The sequence below is a fragment of the Drosophila yakuba genome, chromosome 2L (assembly GCF_016746365.2).
Source record: "Drosophila yakuba strain Tai18E2 chromosome 2L, Prin_Dyak_Tai18E2_2.1, whole genome shotgun sequence".
Classification (NCBI taxonomy): Eukaryota; Metazoa; Arthropoda; class Insecta; order Diptera; family Drosophilidae; genus Drosophila; species Drosophila yakuba.
This window is the reverse complement of record NC_052527.2, coordinates 6,372,782-6,395,974: the sequence shown is the minus strand read 5'-3', so window position 1 is coordinate 6,395,974 and position 23,193 is coordinate 6,372,782. Positions and strand designations below refer to the sequence as shown.

The 23,193-nt window shown below is 42.7% G+C and overlaps 4 protein-coding genes across 7 annotated transcripts; 2 read left to right on the top strand and 2 right to left on the bottom strand.

Moving 5' to 3' along the window:
• The first annotated feature begins 870 nt into the window (after positions 1-870).
• Positions 871-6,908, top strand: LOC6527066 (5'-deoxynucleotidase HDDC2). Of its 3 annotated transcripts, none has more exons than XM_002088123.3 (5): positions 871-1,099; positions 2,367-2,530; positions 2,697-3,182; positions 5,641-5,934; positions 5,996-6,908. In XM_002088123.3, exons 2-5 carry the CDS (start codon positions 2,417-2,419, stop codon positions 6,293-6,295), a joined length of 1,194 nt encoding a protein of 397 aa, XP_002088159.1. In that variant the 5' UTR covers positions 871-1,099; positions 2,367-2,416; the 3' UTR covers positions 6,296-6,908. The 3 variants fall into 3 exon arrangements, with proteins under 3 accessions (XP_002088159.1, XP_015053199.1, XP_015053200.1); XM_015197713.2 differs by having other exon boundaries at positions 2,364-2,530; XM_015197714.3 differs by lacking the exon at positions 871-1,099 and adding an exon at positions 1,309-1,506 and having other exon boundaries at positions 2,364-2,530.
• Positions 6,909-6,918: 10 nt separating this feature from the next.
• Positions 6,919-12,723, bottom strand: LOC6527065 (igLON family member 5). 2 transcript variants are annotated; one of them, XM_002088122.4, is made up of 7 exons: positions 12,574-12,723; positions 11,375-12,250; positions 7,951-8,194; positions 7,541-7,896; positions 7,206-7,487; positions 7,074-7,145; positions 6,919-7,019 (listed from the first exon to the last, which is right to left on the bottom strand). In XM_002088122.4, the coding sequence occupies exons 2-7, from the start codon at positions 11,457-11,459 to the stop codon at positions 6,928-6,930; spliced, it is 1,131 nt and encodes a 376-aa protein (XP_002088158.2). In that variant the 5' UTR covers positions 11,460-12,250; positions 12,574-12,723; the 3' UTR covers positions 6,919-6,927. The 2 variants fall into 2 exon arrangements, with proteins under 2 accessions (XP_002088158.2, XP_039226427.1); XM_039370493.2 differs by having other exon boundaries at positions 11,375-12,246.
• A 406-nt stretch (positions 12,724-13,129) lies between these two features.
• LOC6527063 (prolyl 4-hydroxylase subunit alpha-1) lies at positions 13,130-15,692 on the top strand. The gene is made up of 8 exons (XM_002088120.3): positions 13,130-13,388; positions 13,448-13,602; positions 14,076-14,226; positions 14,289-14,485; positions 14,547-15,067; positions 15,134-15,178; positions 15,250-15,415; positions 15,471-15,692. Exons 1-8 carry the CDS (start codon positions 13,162-13,164, stop codon positions 15,527-15,529), a joined length of 1,521 nt encoding a protein of 506 aa, XP_002088156.2. The 5' UTR covers positions 13,130-13,161; the 3' UTR covers positions 15,530-15,692.
• LOC6527062 (solute carrier organic anion transporter family member 4A1) lies at positions 15,549-23,165 on the bottom strand. Its single transcript, XM_002088119.3, has 7 exons — positions 22,502-23,165; positions 19,225-19,541; positions 18,997-19,171; positions 17,930-18,032; positions 16,280-17,209; positions 16,018-16,206; positions 15,549-15,952 (listed from the first exon to the last, which is right to left on the bottom strand). The coding sequence occupies exons 1-7, from the start codon at positions 22,737-22,739 to the stop codon at positions 15,829-15,831; spliced, it is 2,076 nt and encodes a 691-aa protein (XP_002088155.1). The 5' UTR covers positions 22,740-23,165; the 3' UTR covers positions 15,549-15,828.
• Positions 23,166-23,193: the final 28 nt, after the last annotated feature.

Here is a 23,193-nt window from a genome sequence, read left to right as displayed (position 1 = left end):
CCCATTAATAAATCATTTCCGCAAACAGCAAAGCGCTGTTGCATAATGAATGCCGCGGATTTATGTGCGGTAATGTTGTCTAAAATATGCATAAGTTGTAACCGCCGATTTAAATTCATTCATAATCTGCACCGCCCAACCGGAAGCTGCCAAGCTGTCTCCCAGTCCCAAAAGAATCAATTAAATTGGCTTGTGGTCCGACTGTCGTCCAGAGTGAATCCATTTCGAGCTTAGTGGTTGACGTTTTGACAGTTTTATTCCAACTCATTCCGCGCTTAACTGCCTTTGAGGCGACTTATTTAGCGACTTATTTAGCGACCCATTTCTGTCACAACGCGATTTCAATATAATCAAGGATATAATTGAAACAACTGAAACATGGCTTAATGCAGAGCTTGAATCGCCAAATATTAATTGAATAAAATAGATAAGCAGTGGGGATTTCTTGAGTACACGGTCCCTATTATATGATATGCTATTCCCAATTTCAAACTCAATATATGTTAATACAAGATACAGTTGGTGCGGAATTTCATCAGATTTGGCATAATTAATACTAATTTAGTACAACTATATACGACAATAGGACGTAAACACTTCCTGTTACCAGCTCATAATAAAAACCATATTTTATTTGTTCCCTATATCCATTGTTTTTAATATTACTACCTTTTTGCAGCAGTGTAAAATGGCGGGAGCTACCAGACTTGAAAAAACTGTTTATCCAAGTTCTCCACCAGTGCAGCATAGCTAGCTAAGACACCACTCATTTCGTTTTTTCCAGCCCTGATGGCTCGACCCACCAGCTGACCGCCGCTACGCGGTGGCATTTTGCCGAGACGCGGTCACACCGACGGCAACAGCTGCTCGCGGGCAGAAAAACGAAAAGTGTAAACGAAAAAAGACAATTGTGCAATTGCTGCGATAGCGAAACACAGTTGAACAATAGAGCGCGCAACATTGTTGTTTTGTTGCCCGTCGGCGGGCGAGAGAGCGCGTGGATTTGTGCATTAACTAAAAAGAAATACTCATCGCAGCAGGATGCACAGCAGCGCTTGGTGATAAAGAATGCAGATTGTTTGGCTGTTGCATAAATTCCGTTAGTAATTCTAACTATTTCTACCGTCCTATATTTCGCTTTATTGTTGTAGTTGTGCGCGTGTGCAGTGTGTGTGTGTGTGTGTGTGTTTGGATGTGTCTGTGGTGTCTATATTAGCTTAGCGATATATTTATATTCCTAATTACAAACGTTGTGCCTGTGCCTGCGATGGTCGCGTTGCCGAATTGAAAGAAAGCACTTCAGTTTGCCATCGGCGGGCGCAGCTCATAGTCGTCAACATTGCAACGAACTAACGGTGCTGACGCTGCTTACGTGCCACACGACGCACACCACGTACCGCCATTCCCTCCCCGGATCGCCCTCACCTTGAGCTGCCTGTCAATTCACGGCATCGCTTCCTAGTTATTCGCTGCCCCCATTCTAACGGAACTTCTTGCGGTGTCAAGGTAGCCGAAACACACACGCACACACACAGTCTTTGAAACAGCTGCGGCGGAAACAATAGTGCACATCATTTGAAATCGAGTGTGTTTGCAGCTAGATCTACTGCATATAAGTGCTACCAAACGTTATATTATTTAAACATTATTGAATTGTGGTTCTTGTGAGAGTAATTTTTAAATTTTCGTTTGCAATTTCTTGGAATTCCTTGTACACCCTTCCCGATGATTTAGTGCTATTGTTTTGAACCGAACTGTACCAAATACATACCTACACACGTACATATAATGTTTATGTTTATATGAGAGTCTGGGAAGAAAAGTGCCGACAGCTGATAAGAAGCCGACCTAAATGTTCTTGCTCATCGATTGCACTTTGGACGATCCATAAAGTTCAAAAAGCAATATCATTTTCGACATTGTGTTTTGCAAAAAAATAATTAATTTTTAATTGCCTCAGTTCGGTTTTCGTTTTTGCAAAAAGTGTCTGGTTGTGTGTACAGTATACATTGCATCAGCTTATTTAACAGGAAATAACTCAGAGGTGTTAATACTTTAAATTTAAAGAAAATACATATATTAGTTATTTAACGTATTTTGGTTGCTTGTTCACAGCAGTGAATCATTCATACGATGAAACAGTTGCAAATCACGTGCTTCAATTAGTTTTTCATTTGATAATTAAGCATATATTAAAAAATCTTCATAAACGTAAATAACAATTTCTACCATGATATTCGATTTCTCATTTTCTCAATCAAATTAATCGCATGCGATAAAAATGTACTTAATTCAATTTGGAAGAGAAAACATAAGACTGCTTCGATTTTTCACAACAAAATTCTCTCTTTTCTCTTTTAAAGAAGATATAATCCGCTCTCTGGCTACAAATTTGTAGCTCAAAATTGTGGTCGCGATGTTCTCACTACAGCAGTTGCTCAGAGCGACAGCGACTTCGAACGGCGGCAACGATCTCAGCCGGCTGCTGCGCCACATGGGCGGCGTGACGTCAGGAGCTACAACGACACTGGTAAAAATAGTTGTTCGTGTAATTATACTCACAAATGTGCAAAGATTAGCTTTTGTATTGCTTTCAGAAATAAACTAGTTAATTTTCATACAAATTTCTAAGTGAAATCCATTTCATTCCATTTCTGATACAATGCTGGATTTGAATAACCAACTAATTTTTTCAGTGCACAGCGTCAGCCACAAAGCACTCTAGTCAGGCGAAGTTCGGCGACAACAGCAGTCACGGTTCGCCCTCGCACACGGACGGTCGCAGTCACGGTGAATCAGAGTCGGATTTGGAGTCGGCGCACGGCCAGAATTTCACAGCACACCATTTCGCCCGACGAATACTTCAGCAGCGCAGCCAGGACATCCAGCGCCACATCCACACACAGTCATCGAAAGGACAGACCAGAGCCAAGTCGTCGCAGCAACAGCAGCAGCAGCAGACCGCCACCAAGTTCGCCATGTCTTCGCTAGCGGCCGAGCCCCTGCAGTCGCAGAAACCGGATGAAATCACGGCCAGCACGGGCGGCGATGCGGAGGCACCCGGACTAGGCGCATCCTGCCACGAGGTGGCCTCCGCATCGGCCAGTGCCGGCAAGAAGCCCTGCTTCAGCTCGGGCCTCGGCGAGATACTCCAGTTCATGGAGCTCATCGGCAACCTGAAGGTATGTAAAACTGGTTACTCAGCGCCTTGCCTGCGATTTCCACTACTCCACTTGCGCGTCATATGTTCGCATCGATTTTTCCCGAAGTCGTAGATGTTTTGATTTTGCCACCAATTGGTTGCTACATAACATTACTTTTAGAAAGGATAACCTTTTGGAAATAGGTTAGCAAAATGTTTTAGATCTTATTTTATTTAGTTTCAAGTTTTTTGAAGTCTTGATAATAATATTAGACCGGATAAAAAAAATAAAAGTGTATTAAGTAGTAGTATGTTGTTTACTCATATGTGTTACCAATTACCTTTAGGGAAAACGTTTCCATTCACTTGTATTACAAAACCCTCTGTTAGTAAAATTCATATCTATAATACACAAATCGCATATCAAAATATTCCTACCAAACCGCGATCTCAAGTAAAGCCAGATAGAAAGCAAACAAAAAATAAACAAAAGTACGAAATCCAACGCAAATAGAACGCGAAGATGTATTTATTTACGTTTTGTATAATCAATTCTTTTTCGCCTGCACTCTTTGTTTTTCTGTTTTTTATTTTGCTTAGTATATCTGCGAAAGTATTGTATAATGCCAGCGACAACCTCGCTCTTGTCCCCCTTGAACGGATTTGTATAGTCGCTTGCCAAAAGATATATCTAATATATAGGCGTGTTTGTATAGCTGCAGTCAAATATGTGCTGCTTCAATTCAGTTTGAATTAAAATTAATTTTTTTGCAATTTTATCTCAATTGTATAACTTATCTTATATGTATGTACGACAGAAGCTTAGCTAAATCCCACAGTCTAGCCATTTGAGAAGGTATCTTTATAGAACCCACAGTTGTGTGTAGATCATATGTATAAACTGGCATAAGCAAAACAAACAGCGCAAAAGTCCAGAGCTTCGCACGTTCTGGAACCATTGGCTCAGCTTTTATCTAATCAGAATAGTTCACCCATCCACAAAATGACGAAAATCCCCCGAGCACGGGGCTTGATTTCCTATCGACAAGCTGCAGAAAGTGAATCGTTTTGTAATTTGAGCAGCTGCCCCGTCGTCCATCGGTGAAAATGTCACTTAAGTGGGCTGATTGTGTGAGTCGCCTAATCTCGCCACAAAATTGCAATAGCTACACAAGCACTCGAGCGAATTTTCAAATTGTTCACGTGAGCAGGCGCTTTTTTTGCTTGGCTTTCTTTCCTAAATGTTTTGGATTCCCCGTGAATTTTCAGTTCCAGCCCCATGAACAATAGTGTATCGTCAGCATTGACGTATGGCAAGCAACGGCAGGTTTCTAAATCTTCTACTATATATCCGATTGCATATAGAGCGTGCAAAAGCAGCGAAAGAGAAGGCAACCCGTGACTTTGATCATGGCCTTCAAATTATAGACGCTATCTTCTAGAGCTGACGTAGCGCCACAAGGGCGTTTGGGGGTTTGGTGGGGCAATAATATATTCTAGATGTTTTCCAAACTGAGCGAAGTGTTTCGATAAATTTGTATATTTAATATGTACTGCTTTGTTTTGTTTCTGTTTAAGAATTAGTCGCATTTTTATTAGTTTACACGTAACACAAATAAATACTTTTCTTAACGAGGACACACATATGACCATATATATTTATATTTTATTTCTCTTTTAAGTTGAGTTAATATACACGTATATGAAGATGTACTGTCTTAGATCAGGGTGCAACAAATTAGTTACCAACGTATGACTGTAATTAACTAGCTCTATATATCTTCATTACTAATAAAGTTAATATGACTTTATATAGACTAATAATAATAACTGCAGTGTGACCTCATAAAAAAGCATATCAATCAGATAAGGTCCTCAATTAATTACGTGCCTACAAAATGATCGAGGCAGCTCATCAATAAGCCCGATAAGTCACGACTGTATCTGGTTGCAGCTAAATTGTGGCTTCTTGCAGTTTTATGAAACTATAATATGAAAAGTAAGGGAACTTTTGTACCATCAGCGACTACGAAAATGAGCGAACATCAATGGCATTGGGTCTGCAATGTCTTTTGGACCTTGTTCTCCCAACCACCGGTGTCTATAAATACAACCTTTATTGATCAAATAGCAACAGTCTCAAACCACCCTCGCTGGGTGGGTTTGGGTTGAAGGTCTGGGGCATGGGGCCGCAACCTTGATGTGTGCAACGAGCCCAGCCGGCAACGATGTCACCAAATTCGCAGTCGTGTTTTTAATTAATCAAAGTGGCAGGAGGGATATTATGTGCGACCGTGCACAGCAACAAGCAATCTTAGAACCGAGCAGTGAAAACAATATCTTAAAAAATAAAGCAACTCTGTTGTTGGTACATTTTTCCTGAATGTATTGATTTCGAAAAGCTTTGCATTTAGTTAGAACTTGTGTAGTCTTGCCTTAGAATAGTCGGTTTATATTATAAATTCACTAACCCACTGGTTTTCCTTCTTCTCTTGCAGCACACAAAGCGCACCGGATGGGTGCTGCGTGATGTCAACGACTGCGAATCGATTTCGGGTCACATGTACAGGATGAGCATGCTTACCTTCCTGCTGGATGGCAGTGAGGGACTCAACCAGATTCGCTGCATGGAACTGGCACTCGTACACGATTTGGCTGAGAGTTTGGTGGGTGACATCACGCCGTTCTGCGGGATTTCCAAAGACGATAAGCGAGCCATGGAGTTCAAGGCGATGGAAGATATCTGCAAGCTGATCGAGCCCCGCGGAAAACGCATTATGGAACTGTTTGAGGTGCGTTACCTAGCGAGGTTTACCCTTTGTGGAAAGCGTATTTATGTCATTAAATTTGCAGGAATACGAGCATGGGCAGACAGCAGAGAGCAAGTTCGTTAAGGATTTGGATCGCCTGGATATGGTCATGCAGGCGTTCGAGTACGAGAAGCGGGACAATTGCCTTCTGAAGCACCAGGAGTTCTTCGACTCAACGGAGGGCAAGTTCAACCATCCGTTCGTTAAGAAGCTGGTCAACGAGATCTACGAGCAGAGGGATGTCCTGGCCAAGGCAAAGGGCGCCACACCACCGCCGACCATTGAGGTGCCTAGCATGGAGAGATCATCGAAACTTGCTAACGGGCATGACGGCTCGAGTTGAGCGTTATTCTAGGAACCCGTCTTAGGCTAGCACATGAACACATCCTCACATACAAACCACCACGCTCTTAATTTGTAAGCCAATCCAACTAACAAACTGTTAAGCCTACCTCGACACGCTCATAGCTAGATCTAATTCTTAACTTACTAATTTATTGCGAAAGAAACGGAAAAGATGTAACCGATGGGAAGTAGCTAAATATTATTGTGGACAAAAACACCTGTTGAAGACGTCTCCTAAGTTCGATTTCCTCTAAGTTAAGCGTAAAGTTGCGGATCGAGTTTTATCAATATATTCAATTGATCTGACTTAGGAACACAATTGTAAATAACTTAAACGAATTGTAGTCTATTTGAAAAGTCTATATTGACCATTATAATTGTAAATGTTGTCCTAAAGCAATTTTATTCAACCAACCGTAACCGAACGTAAAAATCAAAATGAAAGATCAGAATCAAAATCAAGTTAATTGATTTTTTTAAATAGTTTGTTCACACGTGCGTTACTTTTACCCTTGAATCGAACAATTGTCACCAAAACTATTATTAATATAACATTGTGAATTAGGCAATATAAAGATGCAGTCACTCATTAGACGTGGCCAAAAGACAAAGCACCCATTGTTTGATTGCTCACAAAAGTGACACTTTATTGACAAAACATAGAAACATTATCCACAGGGGTTGGAAACTGCACCTCTTATCAGACACATTCGCTATGTATTCTGAAATAGGATTTAGCTAGTTATCTTTACCGACTCTGTTTAGTTCAAACAAACCTTCGATGACAATGAACTGACTGTCGCGGGAGGAAGTTTGGTGCGAGTGCTGTCCGTGCTTCTTGGCCTTATCTGTTGGTCAAATGTTGTTACGTCTATGGGATTAAGTAACCGAATTAAAATCCGACTTACGATGCACTGTTATAATCCGATCTGTCTGACCCAACGCATTCTTCGCCCTGCATATGTACTCTCCAAAATCTCGTTTCGTTATCGGACGCAGTGTGATCCGCATGACGATCCGAAAGACGTGGTCCACTGAGACCGACTCATAGGAACCTCCTTGCAACAGTTGCGAGTCCCTTAGCCAGAAGTTCACCGATGCCGGCTGCGATTCTGTGACGCACTCCAGCGTCAGCTTCTGGCCCAGGCCCACGTAGATGGTATCGTAGCGTGTCCAGATCGTTGGCGCAACTGGCATATATCTCAGTATTATGGATTGAATACACGGTTTTGTTCTCACTTACAGTTCACCACCAGCATGACGCGCTTGCTCACTGTGGGCGGCACACCGTTGGAGGCAATGCAGAGATAGGCGCCCATGTGGGAGCGCTGCACCTGCCACAGGCTGAGATTCTGACCCTCCACGCTGAACACTTCCCGATCGTCGTCGTCAGAAAGGAGAATCGGTGTCGATTCCTCGCGACGCCAGGTGATGGTGGGCATGGGAACTCCGGTCGCACTGCAAGTGAGTGTTACGTTCTGGCCCGAGGAACGAACCACATCCTGACTGGTCTGATAGTCAACAATGTCTGGCGGCACCACGACGTCCAGGTAGCCCATTTGGCTCTTCATGGGATCCGTGTTTATTTGGCACATGTACCTACGGGGTAAATGTGTAGATGAAGGGGTATCAATTATAGAAACCTTCACTCACCATCCGCGATCCGACTCGTGAACATCGCGTATTTTCAGCTGCCAGATGCGATGCTCCGTGTGGGAGATGGAGATACGATGGTTCTTGGTGATGACGTGGTTCTGGATGCTCAGTATCGTCTGGGTGTCCACTCGCAGCCAGGCCACCTTGAAGCTAACCAGGTCGTGGACAACGCACGTGAGCAGGGCATCCCGTCCCACGGGAACCGTTGAGTTGTTGATGGGACCACTGAACTTGGGATCCGCTGGAAAGGAAGATGGCACCAAAGTCCAATTGTTTGGCATTTATGGCTTTCATCATTAGGGCGCTAAATGGGGCGACGATATACAAGTGCTGGATGGCTTTTTGGGGTGGTTTATGGGGCTTGCAAATGGTAGGCACTGGCATTTGCCGTATTTTCATTTCATGGAACTCGCGCGCAAAACATTTAATTCAATTAAAAAATAACCTTTTTTTATGTGTAGCTTTTCTAATCCACAATTATCTGGATAATTATTGCATTTCTTTTCCTCGCACATTTTTGCGTGTCTCTGCAGAATGTCAACAGGCCAGGCAAAAATTGCCAGATGGCCCGCCGAAATGGTCAACGATATTAAAAATTGTTTAACGGCCATAAATTTGTTGAGGTTAACATTAGGCCGAGACAGCGGCAAATAATCCAACAATTAGGTAAATTAGGTGTCCTAGAGATGTCAGCTACTCTCTGGCAAAGTAGAGTGGCTCCAATGTACGTCTACCATAAATATTAAAATAAATATTTTAGAAGGCAAGAGAAAAGTATGCTTAATATATTTAGAAATATTGGAATGCCCACCAATCTTTCTTTCTTTTCTGATTTTCTGTAAATTTAAATTATTTCTGAAATTGACCTAGTACTTCATGTGTATACTATTGAACAATGTGATGGTTCAACTTTGATTCTATCGTAAATAATGGAATAAACACGTCACAAACGCACACACTATGAACTCAAACTACTCCATTCGGGTATGTTGTTGATTTGGCCATCTCCGAGTACCATCGCAATAATTTTGAGTGAAACTGCCCCACCGACCGCAAGACTTCGACAGTTGCCGTCAGCCAATCTAACCACCAGAGTTCCGACCGCAAACCGACCCCACCCACACCACCGCAAACACAACAATGGGTAGGAGGCAGGAGGCAGGAGTCAGGAGTAATGGAAGAAATCACATCACATGCCTAACAAGTAGCACGACTCCGTGGCAAGGAGTGGAGGAGTCCAGCTCCAGCTCCTCACTCCACCGGCGGCAAACGCCTAAATTACAATTATGACCAAATAATAACCCGAAAAAATTCAAAAATCTAATAGAGCGCTGTGTGTGTGGGTGGCGGAAGGGAGGGGGCGGGTGCTGGTACCTGGAAAATTGTAAAAAGCTTTGCTACACCTTTACATTTCCCCCCCCTGCACCACGAATTGATTGCGTTGCGGTGGGTTCCACCAAACTAGCATCAAATTGGGGAGCCTACGATGCCATGCCATATAGCCTATAATTTGCGATTATGTTTTGGGTCTGGCCCAAGTTGGGCGCTTTTGGAGTCCGAGTCGGGAGTCGGGACTCGGCTCCGCCTTCAGTTCCTCCAAGTGTGAGGAACGGGACGCCATTGTTTGACTGCCTTCAGTTGATATGGTTTCTGTTTTTGTTGGTATTGCAATTTGGCTATTGCATGTTTGCATATTGAAACATTCCGAAGAAAGGAACGAGTGAGACTTTTTAAGCCATAAAACACATCGTACTTTACACTGCGAAAAAAGGTGAGCGGAAAATGCTAGGGTTAATAATTAAATGAAATAAACTTAAAATAAGACGAAAGTTTCAATAAAAGGATTGTCTAACCGTCTGGTTTTTATTTAATGAAATAAATTATAAAAACATTAATATAAGAATCAACATATTAAAATGATTATCTTAAAGTTACAACTACAAAGTGTTTTATTATGGATCGGCAGCAGAATTCTTCAGAGTGTATTTACACATACACAGAAGGCTGTTTTAGTTAAATTTTGCTCCTTTTATTTTTGTCTGCAAGGTAAAGTAATTTAGCATTTAACTTTTTCGCCACCACACGCCTTTGTTGTTGGCACATTTTATAGGGGAAATTGACTATGAGTTGTTAACTATACATATATTCCCATTTTCCTGCACGACTTGCATCGCTGGACGAGGACTTAAGCCGCAATTTCCCCACGAAGTCCCTGCAAATCCGGCCGAGTCCTTTGCCCACGCCACTTGAACTTGAAACGGAAAGTGAATGTCCTGTCTCCTGTTAGACACTCCAGCTGTCTGCTGGCGTAAAGAATCACAATCAGCACGCAATGTCTGCCAAAAAAAAAACGGAGTAAAAACTGCGAAATAACCCACTGCAGTGCAACTCCCACATTGCCGCCCCACAAAAACGCGGCACTTCAGCGGCAGAAACCGCCGGCCAGGCATGGAAAAATGAAAATATCGCTGAGTGCAATAGGAAGTGGGAAAACGTCGCCTTTCCGCGACTGTCTGTCTGCATGCCCGCTGTGCGGGGGGTGCTGGTGGGTGGTGGGTGGTGGTAGATTGGGTGGTTGGGTGGTTGGGGCGGAATATCGTGCGGTGCATCACTCCTTTTTGAGCCACTTCTTACTTTCTTATCGCACGCTGCGGCTAGCCTGCCAATATTTGTTTATTTTGCATCTGGCACATTGATTTAAATGCGAATTTTGGTCGAATTTTGTCGATTTTTGATATATTTATCGCACTTGGCTTGCCAAAGTCAAGGAACATTTGTTTTGTTTTTTGGGCGCACATTTTCCCCAGCGGAAGTTGCCCCTCGTTACTCTTTCGCAGCTCTCCACCGGAAACCCTCGCCCCTCTGCCCGCTCCCTTTCATCCTGTCTGTCCTGTCTGGGGAACATGTTGGCCACAGTTTATTCACTTATGGACTCGTTGGACTTCCGATTACCAGCTGCCTTCCATTTTATCCGCTGCCGCTGCTATCTGCAACGCTTTTCGTTGCCACTCCGGTTTTAGATAGTTTGCAGTCAATTAGCTGTACAGATTTTGGGTTCATAATTTCATGTTGGCAAGTAACAAAAATTCAGCTTGTAGACAGGTTGTATTTTAATCGTACAACCAAATGGCTTTCCAACAAAATGATTCCAAAATGTCATAAAAAGTTATTACTTCAGTGAGTATTCCTTTCAAAATTTGTATACATTTTTCTTAGCTATTTTTATGCAATCACTGCAGTTATTAACAGTCTGACAATTATCCTTTGAAAAATGTGTTTTGTATGTAAAGTAGGTAATGCGAAGTATTAATATCTGAACCCCTTTTTTCTCTTAGCATTATTATTCAATTTTATTCTAAGTATATCTAAAATTTCGGACTATTATCCTTCAGGTAATCAACCACATCTCCGATCGACTTACAATTGTTTAGTTCCGAAAAGCTGGCCTGACTCAGATACAAGCTCTGCATGAGCAGCAGCCACAAGCTGGGGAATTGGCTCCTCATAGCCGAAACTCAACCGCCACCAAGGTGCGAAAGTTTTTAATATTTGCTGTTTTCCCACTTCAATTTTTTTTAGTTTGCCACTTTCACTGCCCAAATGGCCGAAGTTCAGCGCAAATGTATTTTTTCCGGTTCTGCGGATGAAGTTCTTCGCCGATTGCCGTGGCCAAACGTCCGCACACTCGTACAACTGGTCGCGAACTGATAATCAAGTGTCAAAACTCATATTCAAAATTCAAATGCGGCACTGGCGTTGCGCATGTGTCCTGCGGCCTTGCGAGGCGGAGGCAAGTGGGTGGTTGTGGGTGGGCTGGTCTAGTGGGTCTGATGGGTCGTAACATTTTCATATGCACGTGACGATATGAAGTATACGACATGTTGCCGGGGGAAAGTGACACATTATTGGTATTATAGGGGGTTGGCTATGAAAGCCAACTCCAATTGCCAAACGCGCCCAACACCATTCTAATTAACCCCGAAATGCCGCGCATCTTGTGCCCAACTTTCACCCGAATCCACATCCACCGGCTGCTCCACAGCATTTTTGCGGTGCTTGCACTTCCAACATGGCTTGTGTTTGCATGTGTGAGCTTCTTAGTAAGTTAGCAATAAGTTCGCACCGCTATTTGCGCACAATTAGCGCTTTTCAATAGCGATAACAATAATGATAATAAGCACGTGGAATTTGCTTGATTGTTGTTTCCTCTGGGGGCACATCTTTTGCTGGCACATGCAAGTTTCTCTCGTCTTATAAAATCCTTTCCTCATTCTCGCCTCTGAGTCAGAGCCCCTGTCTTAATGAAATATTATTTTGCTTATATCGGGGTATGCTTTTATGAAATGTGACTAACAAATCCTACATTTTCATAATCAACAAAATGGTTCAACATGTATGTATTAGACCAACAAGTAGAAATCTAAGCTAATTCTCAATTTCGTGAACATTGGATAAATAGTATTAGGCTATTTAAAAATGGGGGGAAATCAGGAAATCAGATCTCAATCAATCACAATACAAAATTATTTTCTGTTTCATAATCTGATTAAACATTAAAATATTATTGCCTGAAATATAAACATTGGTCTGCCTTTTTCTACTTTTTCTACTTTTACTTACACAAATATCTACAAGGGCTGTGTAAAATTAAATGTAAATGAAAATGTCTTGGCTAAACGCGTAAAAACTGGAATTCAAATTTTGTAAGGAGCTGAGGAAAATAAAAACTGTTTTGTTCTGCTAATAAACACATAGCTAACTATACTATGTCTATCCAAACTGTTTCGATTTTCAAAAAAAAAAAAAAATGGCAAATTTTAGCATTATTTAAATATCTTTATTTGTATATTGTTTTATTATTTATTATTTTTTATAATTATTTATTAGCATAAATAGTATTTATTACTTATTTTTAATTTTTCTGAGTCCAGGGTGGGGGTGCGGGGTGCGTAATTAAGTACATGTAACAAAAATTTAACCAAAACAAGTTGGGAATTATTTGTAAACGTAATGGATATAAGTTTTGAATTATTATAATCGATAACGATATATTGATATCGATATATTGGGCTATGGGGTAGAAAATGTTACCATTAAGTCATAATCACCGCGAGATTGAAAAAGAGGCGGGACGAATGAGCCGTGTAAACTAATTCACAATGTAATAAATGCGATAAGGAATGAACAGATATTAGATTTCAAAGCAGAATGTCGATCCGAACATTTCGTTATATTATACTAAACCTGATTTTAATATTCCAATTATCCACTTGCGTAGCAAAGAACACCGAAAATGATAACACCCCAGTACAGGAAGTAATATACTCAAATTCCATTCGAGCCCTGTCTGAACTTCGCGAGATTGAGAATTCCTATATGGAGCATTTGTATAACTATGTTAGCTCTCTACGACAAAAAATCCAAACTCTCAGAATGTATGATATATTTTATAATCCATATTATAATTTTGAACGGCATCTTAACTCTTACTCAGCTTTATTAACTGTATAACTCAGGAAAATCTTCCCCACAAATTGGATCAATATAAATATGTGTCCAATCCCCTAAATTCATTTGGACTTTTAAGGCGAGCTCATCAAGATTGGCCAAAGTTGACTTCGTACTTAAGAGACCAAGGAAATTTTATAGGTGTGATTTATGCCAATTTCCTTTATTTTTATATTATTATTTTATTTGTATTATTATTATTATTATTATTTATTATTTTTTATTATTATTTAGTTTTTATTACTTATTTTTATTATTTTTTTTATTATATATATGTATTTTGCAGTTGATCTCGAGGAAATGAGTAAGTTTGTCATTCGTTATTATTTTATTTAATTACCTTTATTTGTATATTATTGTTTTATTATTTTTTATAATTATTTATTAGCATAAATAGTATTTATTACCTTTTTTTATATTTTATTTTATTATATATATGTATCTTGCAGTTGATCTCGAGGAAATGAGTAAGTTTGCCATTCGTTATTATTTTATTTAATTACCTTTATTTGTATTGTTTTATTATTTATTATTTTTTATAATTATTTATTAGCATAAATAGTATTTATTACTTATTTTTATATTTTATTTTATTATATATATGTATCTTGCAGTTGATCTCGAGGAAATGAGTAAGTTTGTCAATCGTACACCCAACGCACATGATATGGAAGAGGCCCTATTGGGGATGGATAGAATAGAGCACTTCTACAACCTGAAGTCATCGGATATGGCCCAGGGTCTTGTTGCAGGTCAAAAGCTAGGGTAAGATAGAACACTTTTAACACTGTGAAATTATAATAATTATAATAATAATAATTCGATAGGTCGCGAATGTCGGCACCTGACTGCATGGCTCTAGCAGATTATTTGTACAAACGATCAGAATTCGAACGTGCTGCTGAATGGTATCGTCTGGCTTTTAGTGTATTCAACAAACCAAAAAATAATATGTCCTTAAAATTGTATGCGCCAAAACGGGAAGAGATCCAAAAAATGTTCGTGATAAGTCGGCTTCAAGAAGGTAAGCTCAAAAAATGAATAATGTAATGTAATGTGGTTTATAAGAAACTATTTACGAACAGGTTCCGTTGACAACTTAAGTGACTATCTAAAGGAACTATCTCAAGACCCGGGGACTTCATTGGTGCATTTAGGACCACGGAAATCGCCCACTGCAATTGAACAGGGCTGCCGGGGAAACTTTCCACCACATCCTCAACTGGTGTGTCGCTACAACAGCACCACCACTCCGTTTATGCGAATAGCTCCTCTGAAGGAGGAGGAGATCAGCAAAGAACCACTTATCTGGCTGTATCACGACGTGATCTATGACAGTGAGATCGCTCAATTGACGAATTTAACCCGCGAAGAGATGATTTTGGGCACCACTAATAACTATACGACTCCAGATCGGGTTAATCGACTCTTCCACGTCAAAGTCACCAACGACGATGGCGGCCAGTTGGACAGGACGTTGGTGAACCGTATGGCGGACATATCGGGCCTCGATATGGGCAATACCACCTCCTTGGCCAGAATCAATTATGGACTTGGTGGTTATTTCCAAGAACACAGTGACTACGTGGACATTAAGCTCCATCCGGCAAGTAGCCTTTTGCCTACAAGTGTATATTATTCATTATAAAGCTAGATCATCCACGACAATTAGGAACTGATTGAGGAGGGGGATCGCCTAATGACATTCTTGTTCTACGTATGTTCTAAGCTATTGTTTATATTTCTTTTTTTTCCGAATGCACTGCCCAACCAAATTGCACCTTTCAGATTAGCGATGTTCCAGTGGGTGGTGCCACAATATTTCCCGCTGCCAAGCTGGCTATCCAGCCGAAGAAGGGATCCGCCCTCTTTTGGTACAATCTCCACAATAATGGTGACCCAAATCCGTTGACCCGGCACGCTGTTTGTCCCACAATCGTGGGCAGTCGATGGGGTTAGTTGTATCTTAGTTTTCAACATAAATATGATAATAAATTTTCCCTTTTTAGTACTAGTCAAGAGCATGTTGAACTACGAGCAGATGTTCAAGAAGCCCTGCTACAAGTAAACAATTAAAACAATTATAATTTCTACATCTACACATATTGATTGATGTTTTAATTGATGTTTTAAAATACAAATGATAGTGTTATACGCTTATGTTATATCTTAAGTGGCATTAACTGTAATGAGCTAAACCTTTAATATAATTCCCATTGGTAAAGATAAAATACTTCTTAAGTTCATAGCTAATAAATAAAAAATGCGAATAAAAATGCTAGCCAGCTTATGATGAGCCACAATATGAGCCAACTGACTGGCTGGGTCTTTATAATTATAAGTTTCAGTTCGATGGTTATTATCTTCTTAATTAACATCTTCCTTTCCATTTGCATTCGATGGCTTACTAGGTGGCACATAAAACCACCAGGCGCACGCAAAGAAGATCACGGATCCCAGTTTGCAGATCAGCGCCAATAGCCACATATATCTGTAGAAATTATGGAACACTATCGTACTTAATACGTTCATGGATGTAAGGACCATAAAACTTACCGGCTGATATAGAAATTATCGTAGACAAGACAAGCGCCTCCGGCATCTTTATCGCAGGACTCTTGCCACAAAATGCATGACTCGTCAATCAGGGCTCCGAAAATCAATGGAGCTGGTATGGTGCCCAGTAGTCGCACCTTTATCCACTGCAGACCCAACGCAAAGGAGCGCTGGTCATCCTGAACACATCTGCGATTAAGAAAAATAATAGTTCATAATTAATAATAGTTCATAATTAATTACAAATAAAAGAAAAGCTCACCTCAGTGTGGCCGAGAGTGCGGGCATTGTGGCGAGGAACGTGAAGACCATCAGGATGAAGCAGAGGACCACGAAGAGTGGCAGAGTCTGGCAGGTGGAGTCGCACTTCCGGTTGGTGGCATCTGGCCGGAAGTGGGTGGCTTCCGAGGACGGACTGCCCTCGTCCACCCAGCCAACGTGTTCGATGCAGCTGCAGTTGTGGTAGCGCTTCAGGTTGTCCGCGTGCTCCTCCTGGGCACAGCCTGCGTAGCATGGACTGTAGTACATGACGCCATCGACGCCACAGATCGGATCGTAGTTGGTGCGACTGCAGCCGCAGTTGGAATTGCAACTGGCCACCAAAACGGGAGAATCGCTACCGGCCTCCATCTTATATCCCGTAGTGACGCCAGCAAACTTTGGATTTGGACAAGAGACCAGAAAGCAAATGGTAAAGAGTGCCGCCACCGTGGTGGACAACAGGCACATCTTGATGATACCTCTGCAGGCGAGATTCCATTTCTTGACCAAATAGCCACCAAGGAAGGTGCCACCGCCTCCAGCTGGCACCGTGATCAGACCCATAACCAAAGCCGAGTACATGGGCGAAATGCTGAACTGATTCTCGATCTGCTTGGGCAGAAAAGCGGCGAAGCCGGCTATCACCAGGCCCTCCGTGGCTCCGGCCAGGTTCAGGAAAAAGAAGGTGGGATTAGCCAGCAGGCTCAGCACCGCACGTGGCAGTCCTCTGACCACTTTATTGGAGTCATCCGTCTCCGATATGTTGGCATGTGCCTCGGACACCCTTTCCAGTTGCAGCTTCTCCGCGCCGGGAAGCAACTTGGGGTAGCCGAAAATGGGCACGGCGATGAGCAGGCACATGGCGGCTGCAAAGATGAAGCCCAGCCACCAGGCTCCAATCCACACCTTGCTGTCGCTGGTCAGGCTGAGTCTGCAAGTTGGGTCGAGATTGGCTCAATTAAAAAAGATCTATTATACTGAGGTGATAAGATTGGGTCTAATAAAGTACATCAATTGAAACATATACATATAATGGCTACCCCATGGCTACCTCCCTGAAACCTTTTTTGAATAGCAATTCATATTTTGCATTAACTCTACGTAACCCCAACCACTCGTAAACATGTTCAAAATCATAAACAAAATTCTCATGTTCCCGACATAATTTACATACTGGAGGGCTAAGGTTGAGCAGACATTATGACTTATGGCATCACCTTGACAATAAGCCATGCGGTTGTATCCATGTGGATTGGGATGCAGATGGCTTTCTGTTTTGGAGCACGGCAGTGCCTGCGACTCTGCTCCATTCCCAACCATCCAAACAGCCAAGCAACCAACGGCCCACCGTGAAGGTGAATCAAACAAATGCTCATTCTCATTCGCACCTTATTTCCTCGTTGTCAGCGGGAATGTTGTTTTATTACTCTCTGGAGATATTTACACGGCGAGTTGCTTTGTGGCATTTGCCGTTGCCGGGTAACAAATAAGCTCCACAGCATCGGCCCCCATTCCCATTCAAGCTCCACATCCCCCAAGGCCGGTATTAAAGTCACCTGCTCTTTATCTCCATCAGCACTACCTTTTTCATCCGAGGGCGCTAAGTCGCCCGATTAATAACAATCATTGCGGGCTTATCAGATGCACTTACTGGACGGGGTCCACGGTCATCCAATCCGTATAGATGAGCAGCAGTTGTCCTCCAAATACGTAGCCAATCGCAGGTCCAACGGTGGCCATTGTGTAGTAGATGCCTGCAAGAGCGAACTTCTCAGTTAAGCTTTAACTTCCATGAACTTTTGTGAGGTAATTTGTCAACAATTCAGCAGGAGTCATTCCAATTATCATTATCAGATAGTTACATCTTCATTTAGCATGTGAAAAGTTTTGATTTTGATACTCCTGCTTGTACAGTGCGTTTCAAAGTTGTAACGAAAGTCAAAACAGTAAGTAAAACTATGCATATTTCATTTTAATTCAAATTTCTTATACATATATACGATAGAAAAATAAATAGTAAAAATCCAATAAGGAATAAGATTAGCTTGATATGCCAAGAAGTATTGAGGAGCGAGTAGCCATTTGGCGGAGTTTGCCTTTATTTATTTATCTTTGAAACGCACCGTGCAATCGCATCCTGGAGATGGAGGGGATAGCTCCCCAGCCCCAAAATGGAGTCCCAAAATGGAGGCCGGGAAGAAGCGAATTTCAATTGTCTCAATGCCAGACAGCGATATCCAGGAAGGCAAAGCGGCGATGCTGGACGGGCTTGATAATTTCGCTGTCGTCTTTGGATGGCACGATAAACCTAACTAAGAGGCAATAAATTTCAGCTGCCGCTGGCTCTGCCCCAGACCCGCGACTCAACTGAGTCAGCAACAATCTGGCTCTTTAAAATTGGGTCAACCGCGGGGGGGACGGAAAGGAAGCAGGATTGGGATCGAACTGGAGACGCTGGGGGCGCAACAGCAAATAGCAAATAGTATTTACTCCCTTTGTAGCCGACGTCGTTTGCCAATAGGACGAACAAAAATAAATATGCATGTGTGAGCATAGTGAGCAACTAGCAGACACTTTGATATCGCATCCAGGACCCCCCAATCTAATACCCAATCCTGCCCAGAAGTGTGGGTATTTGTGCATACTTCATTTGTTGTGCGACTGCGGCAGACAAAAGTTTGGCGCATCTTATCAACGGCTGCGTCGTTTGCAACTTACCCAAGTAAACAGATGACATCTTCTTTGAGACATTCTCATCGATATATGTGACGCCCAGCGTGAAGAGGGGTGAGGCGCCGGCTCCGTGGAGCAGTTGGGCGGCCAGGAAGAGCCACACAGTCCAGGTTAAATTCTCGCCCTGCCCCTCCCCCATTTCGTTTAGTTCGCAAGCGATCTGCAAGGATATGCGAGTTAATCGAAGCTGGTCGCCCTGGCAAGTCTCCTTACCATCGACTGGCTGGAGTTGGACGCTACACCCGTTGACTCGCACACATTCGCCTCGGCAATGGTGGCCCGGTAGTTGCCCACCAGGAAGTTGGGCAGCAGAAAGACCAGCGATCCCATGCCCATCACAATCAGTCCGATGGCGATGAAGCGCGGCTTGGAGGCTCCACGTCGTCCGCCGTAGTAGGTCACGGGAACCAGGCAGGCGAAGGAGGCCAGATCGTAGCCACTGGCCACCAGTCCCATCTGCCGGGAGCGGAGTCCAAAGCGACGCTCAATTGTGGAGATGGACACATTGATCAGACCGTTCACTATGAGACCTGGAGAGGAAAGGTTTCAATCGAACATTACTTTAATTAGTAATTGGGAATGTTGTTTAATAAAAGTTTACATGGTAGCTTACACCCACTGCAAAAAGTATAGCATGCTTTTCAGGGTCAGCTTAACTTATTACCAAAATCCCTGAAATACATATGTATGTACTGAACTTGTCCACAGATGGATTTTGATTTTTGTTCCATGACACCTTTTGCTGAACAGTTTGGCATCCCTTCATAGGGATCATCCCCCAGTGCAGAGTTATGACATGGTTGTATGCTGTAACTTCATGGCAGACTATCAACAGATTGCCACACAATAATTGAAAGGTGCGGGGAGGGCGGAAGTAGTCCTGTTGAATAAGGAGGGAGGTGAATTGAGTGCTACGGGGGCGGGTCATAAATTAAATATCTGCACGACAAATTGGTTTTGAAGGCTGAGGCGAATTTTCTATCATAAATAAATATCTGTTAGTTGCGGGACCGCCCTCCTCCACCTGCAAGGCCATTGTTGCTTAGAATATTTCTTTTTTCTACAACAAATTCAATTTATTTTTCAATAATCGCCAGAAAGAAGAGCTCCGCTGGTCATCTTCGGATAGAAAGGTGATAGAAAACGGAGGGTAACTTCGTAGAGGATGCAAGTGAATGGGGACACTTACAAGTCATTTACCCCACTAAGTGTAATAATTTAATAAATCGCAATGGAAACCTTGAGACGGGGAGGTTTTACTCTGGAGTGGGAGTTAGAATGTGACCTTTGACTTGAAGTATGAAGTGAAGTGTAGACGGCTTTATTGGATACGTGACAATCTAGGATTTTGCATGTGCATCGATACATTCTCCTCGGGATACGTGGGATGCACAAGAATACAAACTGTTTGCCTAATTAGCAGTAAAGATATTTACATCAAGTTACCACAAATTTAAAGAGTATACCTAAATCATTGTGTATACATTGTATAAAACTAACTAAATGGTACAGATAACTGATTAAGCAGCAATACTTTTATAGGAGTTTATCTCTAGAATCGTAATATGCACATGTTCCGCATCACTCCCATTTCTAATTCACGCATATGAATTATACGGCTTAATGACTCATTTTCATAGAAAGATGCTGAATTCGAAGCCATAAAAACAACAATAAACCATTTGCACTGGATGCACGACGAGCGCGGAACGCGGCCATCCAAAATTATTGCGGATGATTTATGTTAATGCCGTGTCAACTGATTAATATTTTCGGTCACGTGCCGCCTCATCCGCATCCGTAAGCCGTGCCACGGGCGGGCGGGTGTTCCAGCTCTGTGTCACCCACATCCAACTGGAAGCCTTCTCACGTCGTGGGTCAGTCGGAGACGCAGCCAAGTGCAACAGATGCCAGCCGGCCATTCGAGCTGCAAGAACTGCATGGATGGACCAAGTTTGCTTACAGCACACGGCCAAGTCATAAATACTGGCAGGCATCCTGCCGGAGATGTCCGCGTGAATCACTCCTCAACCGATCAGTCTTGCCAAACGGAGAAAATATCCTTTCGTTACTCTTTAAGTTATGAACTACTCAACATGGTATCATAAGAGTATAGTAAGTTCTGAGCAAAGAAAAAGGATGGCATATGCATGCATATTAAGGATCTAGAACTTATCTAAGAAAAGGGATGATAGTTGAATTAAGTTTGGCTTCTACCATAGTGTTTCCTCACGTTTGCATCGCAGCACTCGCTGGCAGTCATCCAAAAGTGGCAGAGCCGAGTGCACTCCTGCAAATTTCATTCAATCGCTGGAACACAGCCTAATCCCCCGGAACACCCATAAACGTGTCGGCAGCTTTCGTGAAATTGGCGAATTTTAATTAACCGCTTGAACCCATTAGGAGTGGGAAACTGGTGGCGAGGCTGAGCCGTAGCCATGGGCACCAGTGCCAGTACCAGTACCAGTACCAGTATCAGCTTCAGTTTGGCTCAGCCGGGGATCTGGAGTTGGGTAAACAGCGATTAACATTGTTTTGATTTATGCCGCCGCCCTCTCGCTCTCCGGATTTCCCTAATGCCACACTCCAGAGTGACGCCTATGACAACGTCAAGGGGCTGGGCCCCCACAAGCCCCCATTATCAAATCCTTTGGAAATCACAGGCTAAACTGGGTCCATTTACACTTGCAGGGGCCTTTCAAACTATTCAAAGTCCGGTGATTTTTTGAGGTTAATGCATCCTCGGGCTAGAGCATCATCCGCACCTCGCCTGCTCCGGGCATTATTAATTTTTAATTCGCTTCCATTCACAGGAGCTCCTTCCCAGCTCCTTCCCAGCTCCTTGGGCGAGCTCTTATCTGTTGCACACAGTCCTGCTGGCCGAGGCTGCGAATGCCCAGGATGCTAATGAAGCGATGCGGATGTTCTCATCGCCTTCGCATTGCATTGTCTTGGCCAACTCGAGACTTTTCGAATACAGGCTGGCTGAAAGTTTTCTTAGCAAAAGTTTGTCTTGTAATCAAGAAAAATATGGCCATGTTGATTTAATATACTATGTAGTACTCAAGATGGCAAAGGTGGATCGGGGTCTGCTGTGCAAAAATTATTCCAAGCTCTTTAGTCGATTCTAGATTATTTATATTGATTTATAAGTTTAAGCCTTATCTGAAAAGTAAAAGACTTTTATACGTGTACCAAATAAATAATCATAGTTTTAAGAATGGTTTTAGACTCAATTAAGATCATTTTCAGCTGGATTTACACAGCATTTTAAAATTATTCTTGTAAGCATGATAAGTTTTATATTCAAACTGTAATAGACCACAATTTAAAAAAATGAAAACTGAAAATTCCGTTACTCCACTGTTATTATTAAGAAGACCGAGAAGCAGTCCATAAAATTCAAAAAGCAAGCGAGCGTGGGCGAAAAATTCGCGCGACGGACCGTTTAATGGAATTAAGTAAGTAATTCGGAACGAGAAAATATCACCTTGGAGAGCACCGCCCCAGCAGAGCCAGAAAAGAGCCCACTTGGCGGTGCAGAAGCGCTGGAGCCACGGTGGATTCCAGCCGCACCATCCAAATCGCTGGCCGTCCGCATCCGTATCTGCTCCAGAGGAGGCGCTGCCCACCCGACTTGAGCGGGCACTATTGTTGTTGTTCACATTGGAGCACTTGGCAGTCGCCGCCGTTGTGTTCGAGTCCAGCTCAATGGTAGCCTCAGACATGGTTTCACTTTCTGGTGCCGCACAACAACAGCCGCAATACGAATGCCACTGCGATCCGCACCGAACGACGGCCGGAAACTGACTGAGCTCAGATATTCAAAACGCCGCGGACAGCAGCTCAGACCGACTTTGCTGTTAAGGACTCTAAGGCCGCTAACAGGGCTCTGTTGCAGGAAACCAAAGCAACCACCCTGCTGCTGTGCCGACACCCACTCGGAGCATCTCGGATTCATGAATGAAATCTGCTCGCCCACCCACCCACTCATTCATCCTCTGCTCTCCACTCCTCTCGCTCACTCGCACCTATCAACAGTTGTCATGACACAGCCTCCACTAACCATATTCTCTGGGGAAACGTGGAACAACGATGGAGAAATGATGGAGAAATGAATCGGATATAAATTGTTTTTCCCTTTGGTAAATATTTATCGAACCCGTGCCATTAAATTCGTCC